This window comes from Pristis pectinata, chromosome 32 (genome assembly GCF_009764475.1).
Source record: "Pristis pectinata isolate sPriPec2 chromosome 32, sPriPec2.1.pri, whole genome shotgun sequence".
Classification (NCBI taxonomy): domain Eukaryota; kingdom Metazoa; phylum Chordata; class Chondrichthyes; order Rhinopristiformes; family Pristidae; genus Pristis; species Pristis pectinata.
The window spans coordinates 6,747,367-6,760,598 of NC_067436.1; the positions used below are offsets into that span (position 1 = coordinate 6,747,367).

The 13,232-nt window shown below is 45.5% G+C and overlaps 1 protein-coding gene across 4 annotated transcripts in view; it reads right to left on the reverse strand.

Moving 5' to 3' along the window:
* Positions 1-3,592, reverse strand: part of sv2 (synaptic vesicle glycoprotein 2) — a 79,020-nt gene extending 75,428 nt beyond the window's left edge. For 2 of the 4 annotated variants that reach the window (XM_052042485.1, XM_052042487.1), the window contains exon 1: positions 3,462-3,592. Coding sequence is in view for 1 of the 4 variants with exons in the window: in XM_052042483.1 (XP_051898443.1) it covers positions 3,462-3,534 (73 nt within the window). In the remaining 3 variants the exon portion in view is untranslated. The remainder of the gene's footprint in view (positions 1-3,461) is intronic. The other 2 variants (XM_052042483.1, XM_052042486.1) reach the window with 2 other exon arrangements.
* Positions 3,593-13,232: the final 9,640 nt, after the last annotated feature.

Genomic DNA, 13,232 nt, shown 5'->3' on the forward strand with positions numbered 1-13,232 from the left:
TGCAGAGGGATATTGATAGGATGCAGAGCTGGGCTGAGAAGTGGCAGATGGAGTTCAATCTGGAGAAGTGTGAGGTGGTACACTTTGGAAGGACAAACTCCAAGGCAGAATACAAGGTTAATGGCAGGATTCTGGGCAGTGTGGAGGAGCAGAGGGATCTGGGGGTTCATATCCACAGATCATTGAAAGTTGCCTCACAGGTGGATAGGGTAGTTAAGAAAGCTTATGGGATGTTGGCTTTCATAAGTCGTGGGATCGAGTTTAAGAGCCACGAGGTAATGATGCAGCTTTACAAAACTCTGGTTGGACCACACTTGGAGTATTGTGTCCAGTTCTGGTTACCTCATTATAGGAAGGATGTGGAGGCGTTGGAAAGGGTGCAGAGGAGATTTAGCAGGATGCTGCCTGGATTGGAGAGTATGGATTATGAGAAGAGACTAAGGGAGCTAGGGCTTTACTCTTTGGAGAGAAGGAGAATGAGAGGAGACTTGGTAGAGGCATACAAAATATTAAGAGGAATAGAGTAAACAGCCAGCACCTCTTTCCCAGGGTACCAATGCTCAATACAAGAGGGCATGGCTTTAAAGTAATGGATGGGAAGTTCAAGGGAAATATCAGAGGAAGGTTTTTCACCCAGAGAGTGGTTAGTGCATGGAATGCGCTGCCTGGGGTAGTGGTGGAGGCAGATACGTTGGTCAAGTTCAAGAGATTGTTAGGTAAGCATATAGAGGAATTTAAAATAGCGGGATATGTGGGAGGAAGGGGTTAGATAGTCTTAGGCGTGGTTTAAAGGTTGGCACAACACAGTGGGCCGAAGGGCCTGTATTGTGCTGCATTGTTCTATGGTTCTATGGATCAGAGAATATGGGAAAAAGGTTGGAACTGTATACACAAGTGTGTGATCAGCCATGATCATATTGAATGGTGAAGCAAGCCCAAAGGGGCAAATGGCCTTCCCTGCTCCCATTTTTATATTAAAAAAAACATCTTTTCTAAAATACAACTTTCCTGTTCCCTGGAGCATGAGAGTTGTCCTACCTGGCTGATAGTTATCCCTCAACTCGGACCACTATTTTACACCACAGTCCATCCTTTAAGTCTATGAAGCCCCAGTACAACAATCTATTTGGTCTCGTTTCCCTGCTCATGCCCCACATCCCTGCAAATTATCCTCTCAAATTTTTATTCAATTCCCTTTTCAAGGCACCGTGATTCTGGTTGCACCATCCCAATATGTCATAATATCGCTGAGTAAAAAAAGTCTTTCCATACCTCCCTAATTTTTTTTACCCAAAGTTACCCCAGTCAGAAATCTATTCACTGATTTCATACTTCCTCATGACATATAGGGAGGCCATTCAGTCCATCAGTGCCCTCCCATTCCCACATTTCCATGTAACTGAAAAGCACTGTCAATACAAATTCTCTCTTTTAATATTATGCATGGCCAATGTAGCAATACTTTACAGATTCATTATGTTGGGGTGGAGATACTTCAGGGTAGGGAGTAAGTACATATTGCTAGCTGACCAGAGTCAAGGTAAACTCCAGCTGGAGAAACAGGATAACGAGGGCACAGAATTTGACCTGGGTCCAAAATACACTGAAGAATCAGAAATGAAGAGGTTACATTGAAACTCAACTTGCACCAATTAAATAATTGGAAATCATAATACCATTTAAGAGTCATCTAAGCAGGTACTTGAATGAGTAAGACATAGAGGGATATGGAATTAATGCAGGCAAGTAAGATCAGTATAGATAGGCACGATGGTTGGCATATACGTAGTGAGCCAAAGGGCTTGTTTCTATGTTGTACAACTCTATAACTCAGCAAATTTCAGAAGACTGAAGCAGTTTGTAATGCTCGTGACAATTTAGACAAGGCCTCAAACAAGCGTCCTTACCGATGGATGCATTTGCCACATTTCGACAGTCACGAGAGATACCACAATAGTCTATTGAAACTAAACTATATCTGCAATTACTGATTTTTGGCACTAGCATGAATCAGCTGATGGCACTCTCAGTCTGTGGGTTCAAGTTCCACTCCATAGACAAGTGCCAAATCTGTCTGATTTCTTAGTGGAGAATTGCAGAGTGGTTGCTGTTAGGAGTTCTGCCTTTTGGACCCAACATCTGCCTCTTGGACCCCACATTTGCCTCTCAGGTGGACACAAAAGATCACAGCATATAATTTTCAGAGAATAGGGAGGTCAGAAGTGTTCTGGGCAAGAATTATCCTTCAACCACATCGCTCAGATCTGCTCTTTATCTCATAGCTGCCTCCTGTGCCTGAATTTCTCCCACATTACAACAGTGACAATCCTTTCAAGTCTCTCTGTTGCTGCAGCCACGTTAGGGTTACCTGAACTCATGAAAGCATATTATTAAGACAAACTTTTCTACAAGATTAGAATCATACAGCACGGAAGTAGGCCATTTGACCCACCCAGTACATGTCCACCCAAGTACCCATCTATACTATACTCACATGGATAGAGGGTGGTACCATAACAGGGAATGTCAGGTTTCTTGGTGTGGTTGTCTGATGCATGGATGCAAGAACCACCAAGTGCATCAGACAACCACACCAGGAATCCTGACATTCCCTGTTATGGTACCACCCTCTATCCAGGTGAGTATAGCAGAGATGGGTACTTGGGGGCTAGACAGCAATAGGCACACGAACATTTTAAACTGAGAGATAGCGAGCGGCGAGGAAGGGAATTGTGACCAGGGGTGAGGAGGGGGGAACATGGTGAGGGGAGCGAGGAGCAAAGGTGGAGACAGATGGCAAAGGGGCAGACAGGGGGGCGGGCAGAGTAGGCGGCGGGGGGGCGGGTAGAATAGGCGGTGGGGGCTGACAAGGCGGCGGGGATTGGGCAGAGTAAGCAGCGGGGGAAGACAAGGCGGCAGGGGCGGGCAGAGTAGGCGGCAGGGGGCGGGCAGAGTAGGCGGCGGGGGAAGACAAGGCGGCGGGAATCGGGCTGAGTAGGCGGCGGGGGAAGACAAGGCGGCGGGAATCGGGCTGAGTAGGCGGCGGGGGAAGACAAGGCGGCGGCGGTCGGGCAGAGTAGGCGGCGGGGGAAGACAAGGCGGCGGGAATCGGGCTGAGTAGGCGGCGGGGGAAGACAGGGCGGCGGCGATCGGGCAGAGTAGGCGGCGGGGGAAGACAAGGCGGCGGGAATCGGGCTGAGTAGGCGGCGGGGGAAGACAAGGCGGCGGGAATCGGGCTGAGTAGGCGGCGGGGGAAGACAAGGCGGCGGCGATCGGGCAGAGTAGGCGGCGGGGGAAGACAAGGCGGCGGGAATCGGGCTGAGTAGGCGGCGGGGGAAGACAAGGGGCGGACTGTGTTGGCAGCGGGGGCCGAGCAGAGTAGGCGGCGGGGGGAATAAAGACCTGGAATCGGGAGATGGGATCCAGGAGTGGGCCAAAGGTCCGAACTCTGACGTCCTTACCTGGGCCAGGATCTTCACCGTCCCCAGCCTCCAGCAGCGGGTCCCAGTCCCGGGCCGACATCCGCCCTCTCATTCGGCCGCTTTACCCCCGCCACGGGCACCCCAACGTCATCAGGGGGCGGAGCCCGGGGTGGGAGGCTGGTGCCGGAAGCCACGCCCCTTCGGCTGCACCACGTCATGGGGCGGCTTCGCTCTCATGGCAACCAGGGCCAGGGAAGGAGGGCGGTGGCCTGAGTGGTCCCAGGGCCGCGGGGGAACTCCTAGGACAAGGTAAACCCGGGACAGCAAAACTAACTCTTGTTAATTGGGATTGAGCTCATGCTGGGGCAACAGGTTGGGCAACATCTGGGGAACACGTGGAACTAGGAGGCTAAATGCCAAAGGTAAAGCAACATGAGATCTTCTCCAGAGGGCAGAACCAGAAAGGAGAACATCAGGAGAACATCAACAGTGAGAATAATGTAACAGAGCAATGAGTGGTGCACACACTTGAGGAACATTCAGACAGGGAAACTCCAGGGCTGTACACCAACAGCCTGTCCTGGTCAAATCATGCAGATGCCGTGGCCAAGGAAGCTCACCAGCGCCTCTACTTCCTCAGGAGGCTAAAGAAATTCAGTTTGTTCCCTTTGGCAGTCACCAACTTTTATCGATGCACCATGGAAAGCATCCTATCTGGATGCGTCACGGCTCTGGATGCGTCTGCTCTGCCCAGGACCGCAAGAAACTGCTGAGAGTCGTGGACACAGCCCAGCACGTCACAGGCACCAGCCTCCCCTCTTTGGACTCTGTCTTTACCTCTCGCTGCCTTGGTGAAGCAGCCAGCATAATCAAAGACCCCCCCCCCCCCCCACCTGGGTCATTCTCGTCTATCCTCTTCCATCAGGTGGAAGATACAGGAGCCTGAGGGCACGTACCACCAGACTGAAGGACAGCTTCTACCCCACCGTGATAAGACTATTGAATGGTTCCCTTATACAATGAATGGACTATGACCTCACGATCTACCTTGTTGTGACCTTGCATCTTATTGCACTGCACTTTCTCTGTACTGTTACTGTTTTTACCTGTACTACATCAATGCACTCTGTACTAACTCAATGTAACTGCACCGTGTAATGAATTGACTTGTACGATCGGTATGCAAGACAAGTTTTTCACTACCTCAGTACAAGTGACAATAATAACCAATACCAATGTGGCACCCTGGTCATTCTCTCTTCTCCCCCCCTCCCCCCGCCCCCTTCCATCGGGCAGAAGATACAAAAGCTTGAGAACATATACCACCAGGGTCAAGGATGGCTTCTATCCTGCTGTTATAAGACTCTTGAACAGACCTCTAATATGCTAAGATGAATTCTTGGATCTTGCAATCTACCTCGTCATGGTCCTCTCACTTGATTCTCCAACCTGGCGGCATGAACATTGAATTCCAAAACGTCCAGTAACTGCTCTCCTTCTGTTCCTTTTCCCTTTCGTCCTAATCCACCTGGTTTTCGTCACCCTATCTCTTTACCCTCCCCCACCATCTCCATACACTCCTCCCACTGGTTCCCCTTCCCACCTCCCTCCCTTTATTCCATGATCCACCATCCTCTCCTATCAGATTCCATCGTCTGCGGCCCTTTGTCACCTCCACCTATCACCTCCCAGCTTCTGACAGCATTTCCACTCTCACCTTCCCTTATCTGCTTATCACCCCCCCATCTGGATCCACCTATCACTTGCCAGCTCTTGCTCCTCCGCTTCCCACCACCTTTTTATACTGGTATCTCCCCTCTATCTTTCAGTCTAGATGAAGGGTCTCAACCCAAAACATCGACTATCCATTTCCCTCCATAAGTGCTACCTGACTTGCTGAGTTCCTCCAGCATTGTGTGTTCCTCCATATTCCAGCACCTGCAGTCTTGTGTCTCTCACTTTATTTGTCTACCTGCACTGCACTTTCTCTGCTGCTGTAACACTATATTCTGCATTTTTTTTTCCTTTTGTACTATCTCGATGAACTTATGTATGGAATGATCTGGTTGGCATGCGAACAAAAGCTTTTCACTGTATCTGGGTACATGTGACAATAATAAACCAATTACCATTACAAAATCAGAAAATAATCCCTATCACACCTGTAGATTATATTTTCCACACTAGCAGCATATTCTCTGGCTCTTCCAAATGATAATTAGTACAGAATTAAAGGCATTTTGTACTATAGTTGCATTCACAATGGGAGGGCAAAAAGGGGTCATGAAATTGGCCTTGGCAAGTAGGTTTAATGGGAATCCCAAAACCTTTTGTATTGGAAGCAAGAGGCGAGCTAGGGAAAGAGTAGGTTCCATCAGGGACCAGTGAGGAAGTCTACTTGTGAAGCCAGGAGATATGACTGGGGTCCTAAGTGAATACTTCTCATTGGTATTCACCAGGGAGAGGGAGGTGGAGGATGGAGAGTTAGTGGAGAGGTATGTTGAGATTCTGGAACATATCTGTATCAGGAGTGAAGTGTTGGAGCTATTGGCACACATTAAGGTGGGTAAATCCCCAGGGTAAGTAGGATTAATGGGAATTCTAAAACCTTTTATAAGTATATTGAAGAAAGAGGCTAGCTAGGGAAAGAGTAGGTCCCATCAGGGACCAATGGTGGGATCTATACCAGGGTGCTATGGGAAACAAGGGAGGAGATTACTGGTGCTTTAATGAAGATTTTTGCATCTTCATTTGCGTCATTGAGGTTCCAGAATATTGTTCCCACATTCAAGAAGGGTGGTTCGGATAAGCCAGGAAACTAAAGTGTGAGTCTTACGTCAGTGGTAGGGAAACTACTGGAAAAAAGTTCTTAAAGATGGGTTTACGATCACTTGGAAAGTCAGGGACTGATTAGGAGGAGTCAACATGGTTTTGTGTAGGGGAGATCCTGTCTCACAAATCTGACTGAGTTTTTTGAGGAGGTAACTAAGGTATGCACGGACTTTTGTAAGGCCTTTGACAAGGTTCCACATGGTAGGCTGATCCAGAAGGGGATGTGGCTACTCTTCAGCACAAGAGTAGCCAGATGGCTGCAGAAACGAAAGATAATAAACTACTGCAAAAGAATAAAACATTCTCTCATGCTTATCTAACTGGCCATTTTGTCCGTATTGTCGCTAATATGGCAATAATGAAGATGTGGACTCCAGCGAAGGACTGCCAATGTTACTTTTTTCCAGAGCCATCCTCACTCATCTCTTCCAAGTGGCTGAAGAGCTGCTCCTCGAATCACTGTGCGGATTCCATCCATCCAGAGGAATAGTGAACATGACCTTCACTCCACAACAACACCATTCAGAAATGCAGGTAGAAGCACCAGTCACTGTACATGGCCCTTTCTCCAGCTCACCAAAGCCTTTGATTCCTTCAATCTGTAGAACGTACTCCTAAAATTTGCCTACCCACAGAAATTCATCGTCATCTTATGTTTGCTCCAAGAAGGCATGCCAGCCATGGTATTAGCTTAATGGGTCTACAACAGATCCATTCTCAGGGAAGACCGGTGTCAGATAAGGCTGTGTCATTGCCCCAACACTTTTTCAATTTTTCTCACCACAATATTGCACTTCATCTTCAACAAACTTCCTGCAGGAGTGGAGCTAATCTTCAAAATTAACAGAAAGTTGTTCAAGCCACAGGAGTATCAGAACCAAGATCGTCCAAACTTCAGTAGAAGAGCTGTGGTATGCAAATGCTTGCATTTGTGGATGCCCAGAGGCTATGCTTCAAGCTATCATCAACACTTACACTGAAATGTGTGAGAGGATGGGCCTTACTCTCAACATCCACAAGAGAAAGGTCTTTTTTAATTTTTAAAAATAAACTTTATTCAGAAAATTTATGTACAAAACAGTACATGACTTTCTTTACATTCATAGTGTCGTTAAGTCTACACATTCAGAGTGTTCTCAAGTCGATGCATTCATAGTGCCATCATGTCTACATTATGTACAAAGCACCAATGCCCCTCATGGCTTTCTTGAACAACACTCCCTTCAAATGTTTGTGGGGCTGTTACGTAGGACCCAGTCCCTCAGTGTCCAGTGGCAGCAGGACCTTAGATTTCAGTCCTTCCCCACACAGCCTTTCATTGGCTTCAGTCTGTCGGTCAGCACGTACACCTGCAGCCTGGAATGTGCCAGGTGACAGCGTTCACTTATGAACATCTCGCTGTACTGGGAGACCAACGAGTTTTGGGCAGACTGAAGTGCATCTTTGACCAAGTTGATCATCTTCCTGCAACCCTTGATGTTTACTCAGTATGCGTCCCTGGGAACAGCCCCTAGATCAGAGAGTCTTCTGTTAGGCAACTGCTGGGGATGAACCTCGACAAGAACCCTTGCATCCTTTTCTGAGCCTTCTTTGCAAATGCACAGTCCACAAAGAGGTAGGTGATTGTCTCATTGTCATTGCAGCCTTCTCCAAGGCAGCGTGCTTTGTAAGTGAGACTCTGACCATGTAGGAAGGATCTGACGGTGAGAGCCCCTCTCACTTTTCCTGCTGGGTATGGCACAGCTTTGGTCTGGGTGGATCATTTGACTCAAAACAAACTATCTGATTGGCAATGACGCTGGACAGGATCTTGTAATCCACATTCAGCAGTGAGTTGGGTCACCAATTCCTGATGTCCACCCTCTCCCCTTTCTGCTTGTAGATGAGGGTGATGATGCCCATCCTTGTAGATTCTGACATGCTGCCAGCTAGGAGCATAATGTACACATCCAGCAGGTCTGGGCCCATCCAGTGCCACAGAGACAAGTAGAACTCAGCTGGTAAGCTTCCAGGGTACAGGTGGAGCTTGTCAGCTCCTCAAGGGTCAGTAGTTGGTCCAGACTCTCCAGCTTACTATCTAAGACCTCCATGATAGAGGATAGGAAGTTCTGGGAAGCTGTGCTGTCTGAGGCCTTACCATTGTACAAAGCGGCATAGAAGGGCTTACAGATCTTCAATATATCCTGTTGCAAGAATGTTAATGAGACATCCTCTTCCTTAAAGCTGTAGATCGCAGAGCTCCCCCTCTGAAACTTTTGGAAGAAGTAACATAAGCACGACTCCATGGAGCAGATCCTGGATCGGAAGATGATCTTGGAGAATTCTGAGACAAATAGCGAGATGTGCCGGCTCTTCACCACTCAGAGTTCCTCCTTTGCATCCACCCCAGTGACTGCAGAAGAAGAAAGTTCTGCAAGTTTGTCTGGAGTTGACACAATTCCTCTGACTCTGTACTACTTTCTGAACCCCCTGAGGATAAAGAACATCTTGATGTTCTTCTTGATCACTTCCCACCTATACATAGCAAAGTCAATTGATGGGCTTCTCAGTTCTCCAAGCTGTGTAATCCCTATTTAGTTCCTCACTGTCTTCTGGGGTCAGCAGCTTGACATTCAACTGCCATGTCCCCCGCCTGCCTTCTGGTCTTCCTGTGGGTGACGGTCAACCCGAACGAGGAGAAGAACCTCTACCAACCTGCTCCTGCTGCACCACATGCCCTTTGATAATAAATGTGAACACTTCCCATATCTAGGATGCCACCTCTTGGTAAAGGCGGACATCGATGATGAAATTCACCACTGCCTTCAATGCTCGAGCGCACCCTTTGGTCAATAGTAGAAAAGGGTATTTGAAGATCAAGATCTCGGCATAAAACTCATAATCTACTGGGCAGCAGTGATCGCTGCCTTCTATTGTGCGTCTGGATTAACTATAGCAGGCATGTCCGGGCTCTGGAAATATCCCACCAACATTGTTCCCACAAGATCCTTCAAGTTCATCAGAGGGACAAGTGATCCAATAACAGTGTCCTGTCCCAGACCAACATCTCCAGCACTTGAGGCCCTAGTTACACTCAGGCAATCATGGAACAAAATATCCCCACTGACTTCTGGGAACCTTTTGCCCATGACCATTCAACATGAAGAAGGACCATTTGGGCTGGTATCTAGAACCTTAGGGTGATGCAGGGCTTCTGCGTGCTCCCCATGCATAAACAATGCACCATCTCACAAACTGAACATCCACCCACCCCATCAACTAACACCTGCCCCATCTGTGGAAAAGATCCCACACTGGCCTTATTAGCCACCTCAGTACTCACAAAACCAGTTATCTTTGATGCCAAGTGACTGCCTGAGAAGAAGAAGCTAACGTTACTGGACTTGCAAAACAGAAGCCTTATTGGGTCTATGAAACTGAATTCATGAATCTGGTCATTTGTGAGCTGGCACAAGGAAGAAAAGAATTACCATGAAATTGATCATTGTAATGTGACAGCTAGTTCACTACTGTAATGTTCTTCTGGAAAGAGAAGCTGCCAGATGTTCATTGCCTGGTAATAATAGACTGCTTTAGTTCAGAGAGAGCACCATCACTTCTGAGTTAGGTCACTGTGGATCCTGCCCAGACACTTCTCAAAATCTAGGCTAGCACCCTGGTGTTAAACTGAGGGTGCGCTGCGCTGTCAGGAATGCTGCACTCTGGGTGAAAAGTTACTCTGTCTTCCCTTTCGGTTAGGCTTAAGGGATCCCATGGCATTAGTCTGGATACAAGCAGGGGAATTATATTTTATGTTCTGAATAATAGTTACCTGTCAATAATACTGCTGATCTCTCAGTGAGATCTTGCTGTGCTCTAGGCAACTGCTACATAACAGTGGCTACATTTCAAAAAAAAATTATAATGAAGCACTTTCAACCATATATAAATCTAAGTCTGTACTTGTGACAGTCTCTTAATGCATCTGAAAAGGCCCAGCAACTTGCATTCTCCACCAGGAAGACCCACTGTCAACAAGGCGGCAAGAACAGACAATAGATGCAGACTTGCAAATGCTCTAATAAAGAACAAAAGAATCTTGTCAATATTACTGTTTAAATAACAACTTGTGTCTCATGTCAATGCCATGATGGCTTTTAATCCCCGGGTGGTCCCTGGTTGCCATAGCTATGTTCAGAAACTGAGAAATACTTTCAAAGACTAGAAACCATTGCAGGAAGAAATATAACTGGTGCCATAGAAACCAACACATCTACAGACATAGCCAATGGATTGGCAGGATCATACCTCTAGCAACAAGAGATGAAGATCTCCTCTGTGTCCTAGTGCTGGTTGTGTGCAGAATTTGGACTCTGCAGCTGGGCAGAGTTTTGCAGTCAAGATACTGCACATAATTATGACACAGATCATAGTTCTTACAAGCCATCCCCAGTTACAAACCCCCAATTTATGGACACTCCACATACGAACGAGCTCCTGTAATATTATTAAATTCAAAAGTCCAACGCATGTACATTATGTACATGCGTTGGACTTTTGAATTTAATTATATTACAGGAGCTGTAATATCATTTAATATAATGTTATGTTTATAGGAACATAACATGTTCCTACAAACGGCAGAACTAGTTTCCTCTGTCACTCCACTTTCAGTAATTGTTTTTTCTTATCAGTCTTATGTGCTTTTGATGCCATTCCTTACAATACTGTGGAGGTATGGTTACCATATCAACTGATTTATGTGTATTTTCCAATCCATGGACAAAATTGGCTTATGGACATATGTAAAAAAGTAACCTGTTTATTACCGGGGACGATCTATATGTTGCTAGAGTCCTAGACAGATACAAAATTGAAACAGGCCCTTCGGCCCATTGAGTCTGTGCCAACCATCAACCACCCATTTACACTAATCCTACCATAACCCATTTTATTCTCCCTGCATTCCCATTATCTAGGTTCTACCTTCCTAGAATCTACATTCCTCGATACTACCACTCAATTATGCACTAGGGGCAATTTACAGCAGCCAATTAACCTACCAACTCGCACATTTTTGCGATATTGGTGAAAACCAGAACACCTGGGAAAACCCACGTAAACACAGAGAGAATGTGCAATTGTCCCTCTCCTAAAGTAAAGTTATTCATCCTAAGGCACTTTATCCTATTTAATCCCTTATGTTCATCAAAATCCTGCAGCTTGTGCTCTGGACTTTCCTAATAAATACTTGGAAGCTGGAAACATTTTATTGACTTTTTTCTTATTATTCTTAGGGCAATATTTTTTATGATTTCCACCTCCACTTTCATTGTTTCCATTGGCCCCACCCCTTTCTACCCCGCACCCTCTTCAAACCCTACAACTCTCTGAGAACTCTAATTATGACTTCTTTATACATTCCCAACGTAGAAGAGATCAGGATTCGTTCTTAGAGTGTTGCAGGTTGTGATTCCAAAATCGCCATCAATACTTTGCCCGGGAATGCTCCTCCTAAACCTTGCCTATTGATAGACACTCCTTAAAACATATCAGGTGTCCTAATATATTTTTACAAAGCTAGGTGCTCCACATGAACTGCTTTGGGACATCTCGTCATGTTAAAAGCATGACATGAATGCAAATTGTTGTTACTGCAGTTATGAATCTTGCCATTTATATCTGTAGTTTAGGAACCCTTGTATGATTCAACAAGCACAGGGGTGAAAGGTGAATAAGACTTGGTGCAAATTCGGAAATTTGCAGCAATGTTTTTATTTCCTACCTGCAGGACTTTTATATTTCTTTCTTCCATATAATGAATGCAAAAGTGTCATATCCATAATATATTAAAACATTTAATCTGTGTAACTACATTTTACTTTTTGATGTATTGTTGATACATTTTTGTATGCTTTATCCTGTAATTTTCAATTAAAAGGGAAACTACCCATGTAAACTCATTACATTTTTCACAACTGATGATGCTGCAGAACCTTAGTTATAAATCTTACAGCTCATCCAAGATTGTAGAGACTTCTATAACATAAGCAAATCCACTTCCCTGTTTCAGATACATCGATAATTGATAATATAAATCAGAGTATTATCTAAAAACAAGAACAGATTTTATGACTTTAAAATGGGTACCGAATTATGCTTGCAAGATCTGGCTAACTTTTCCCTACCGCCATTAGCTTTAGTCCAAATGTGCAATGTCACAGGACATTGAATAAGTTTTATTATGAACAAAGTCCTGCAGAAGGACATTATTACCAAATTATCTTCTTGTGAAACTCTGTGTTTCCTCCGGATTCAATTATTTCAATGCCCTGTCAGTTCCACCTCTATTTTGCATCCTCTGTTAACCAGCTCACCCATTTCTCAATTTGCACCAAGTCCTGTTCACCCCCCACCCATGAATTTAAAATTCTCATCCTGCTCTTCAAACCACTCCAGGACTTTGCCCCTCCCTATCCCTACAACCTCTGTGAACCCAACAGAGATTTCTGCGCTCCTCAGATTCTGGCCTCTAAAATCTCTGCTTCTGATCTCTTCAGCCACTAAAACTCGAACATTATCTCCTTAGCCCTTTTAAGACACTCCTTTCAAACCTATCTTTCGGAATAATCTTTTTATTAACCTTATCCAATGTCATTTATGTGGTTTGACATTTAGTTTGATATTATTGCCTGAAGTGTTATTCTAAGAGTTGTTGGTATTGAAGATTCATCAGAGTCAGAAAGCAGAAGCACGGCAGCAATGCGGGATTTTCTTATGCCATCGAGTCATAGTTATAGAGTGATACAGCATAGAAGCAGGCCCTTCAGCCCATCATGTCCATGCCGCCCTTCGAACCTTTCTACACTAACCCCATTAACCTGCATTAGGTTCAAAGGCTTCTATGCCTTGGCAATTCAAGTACTTTGTCCAGATGATTCTTAAATGTTTTAAGAATCTCTGCCTTCACCACCTCTTCAGGCAGTGCATTCCAGACTC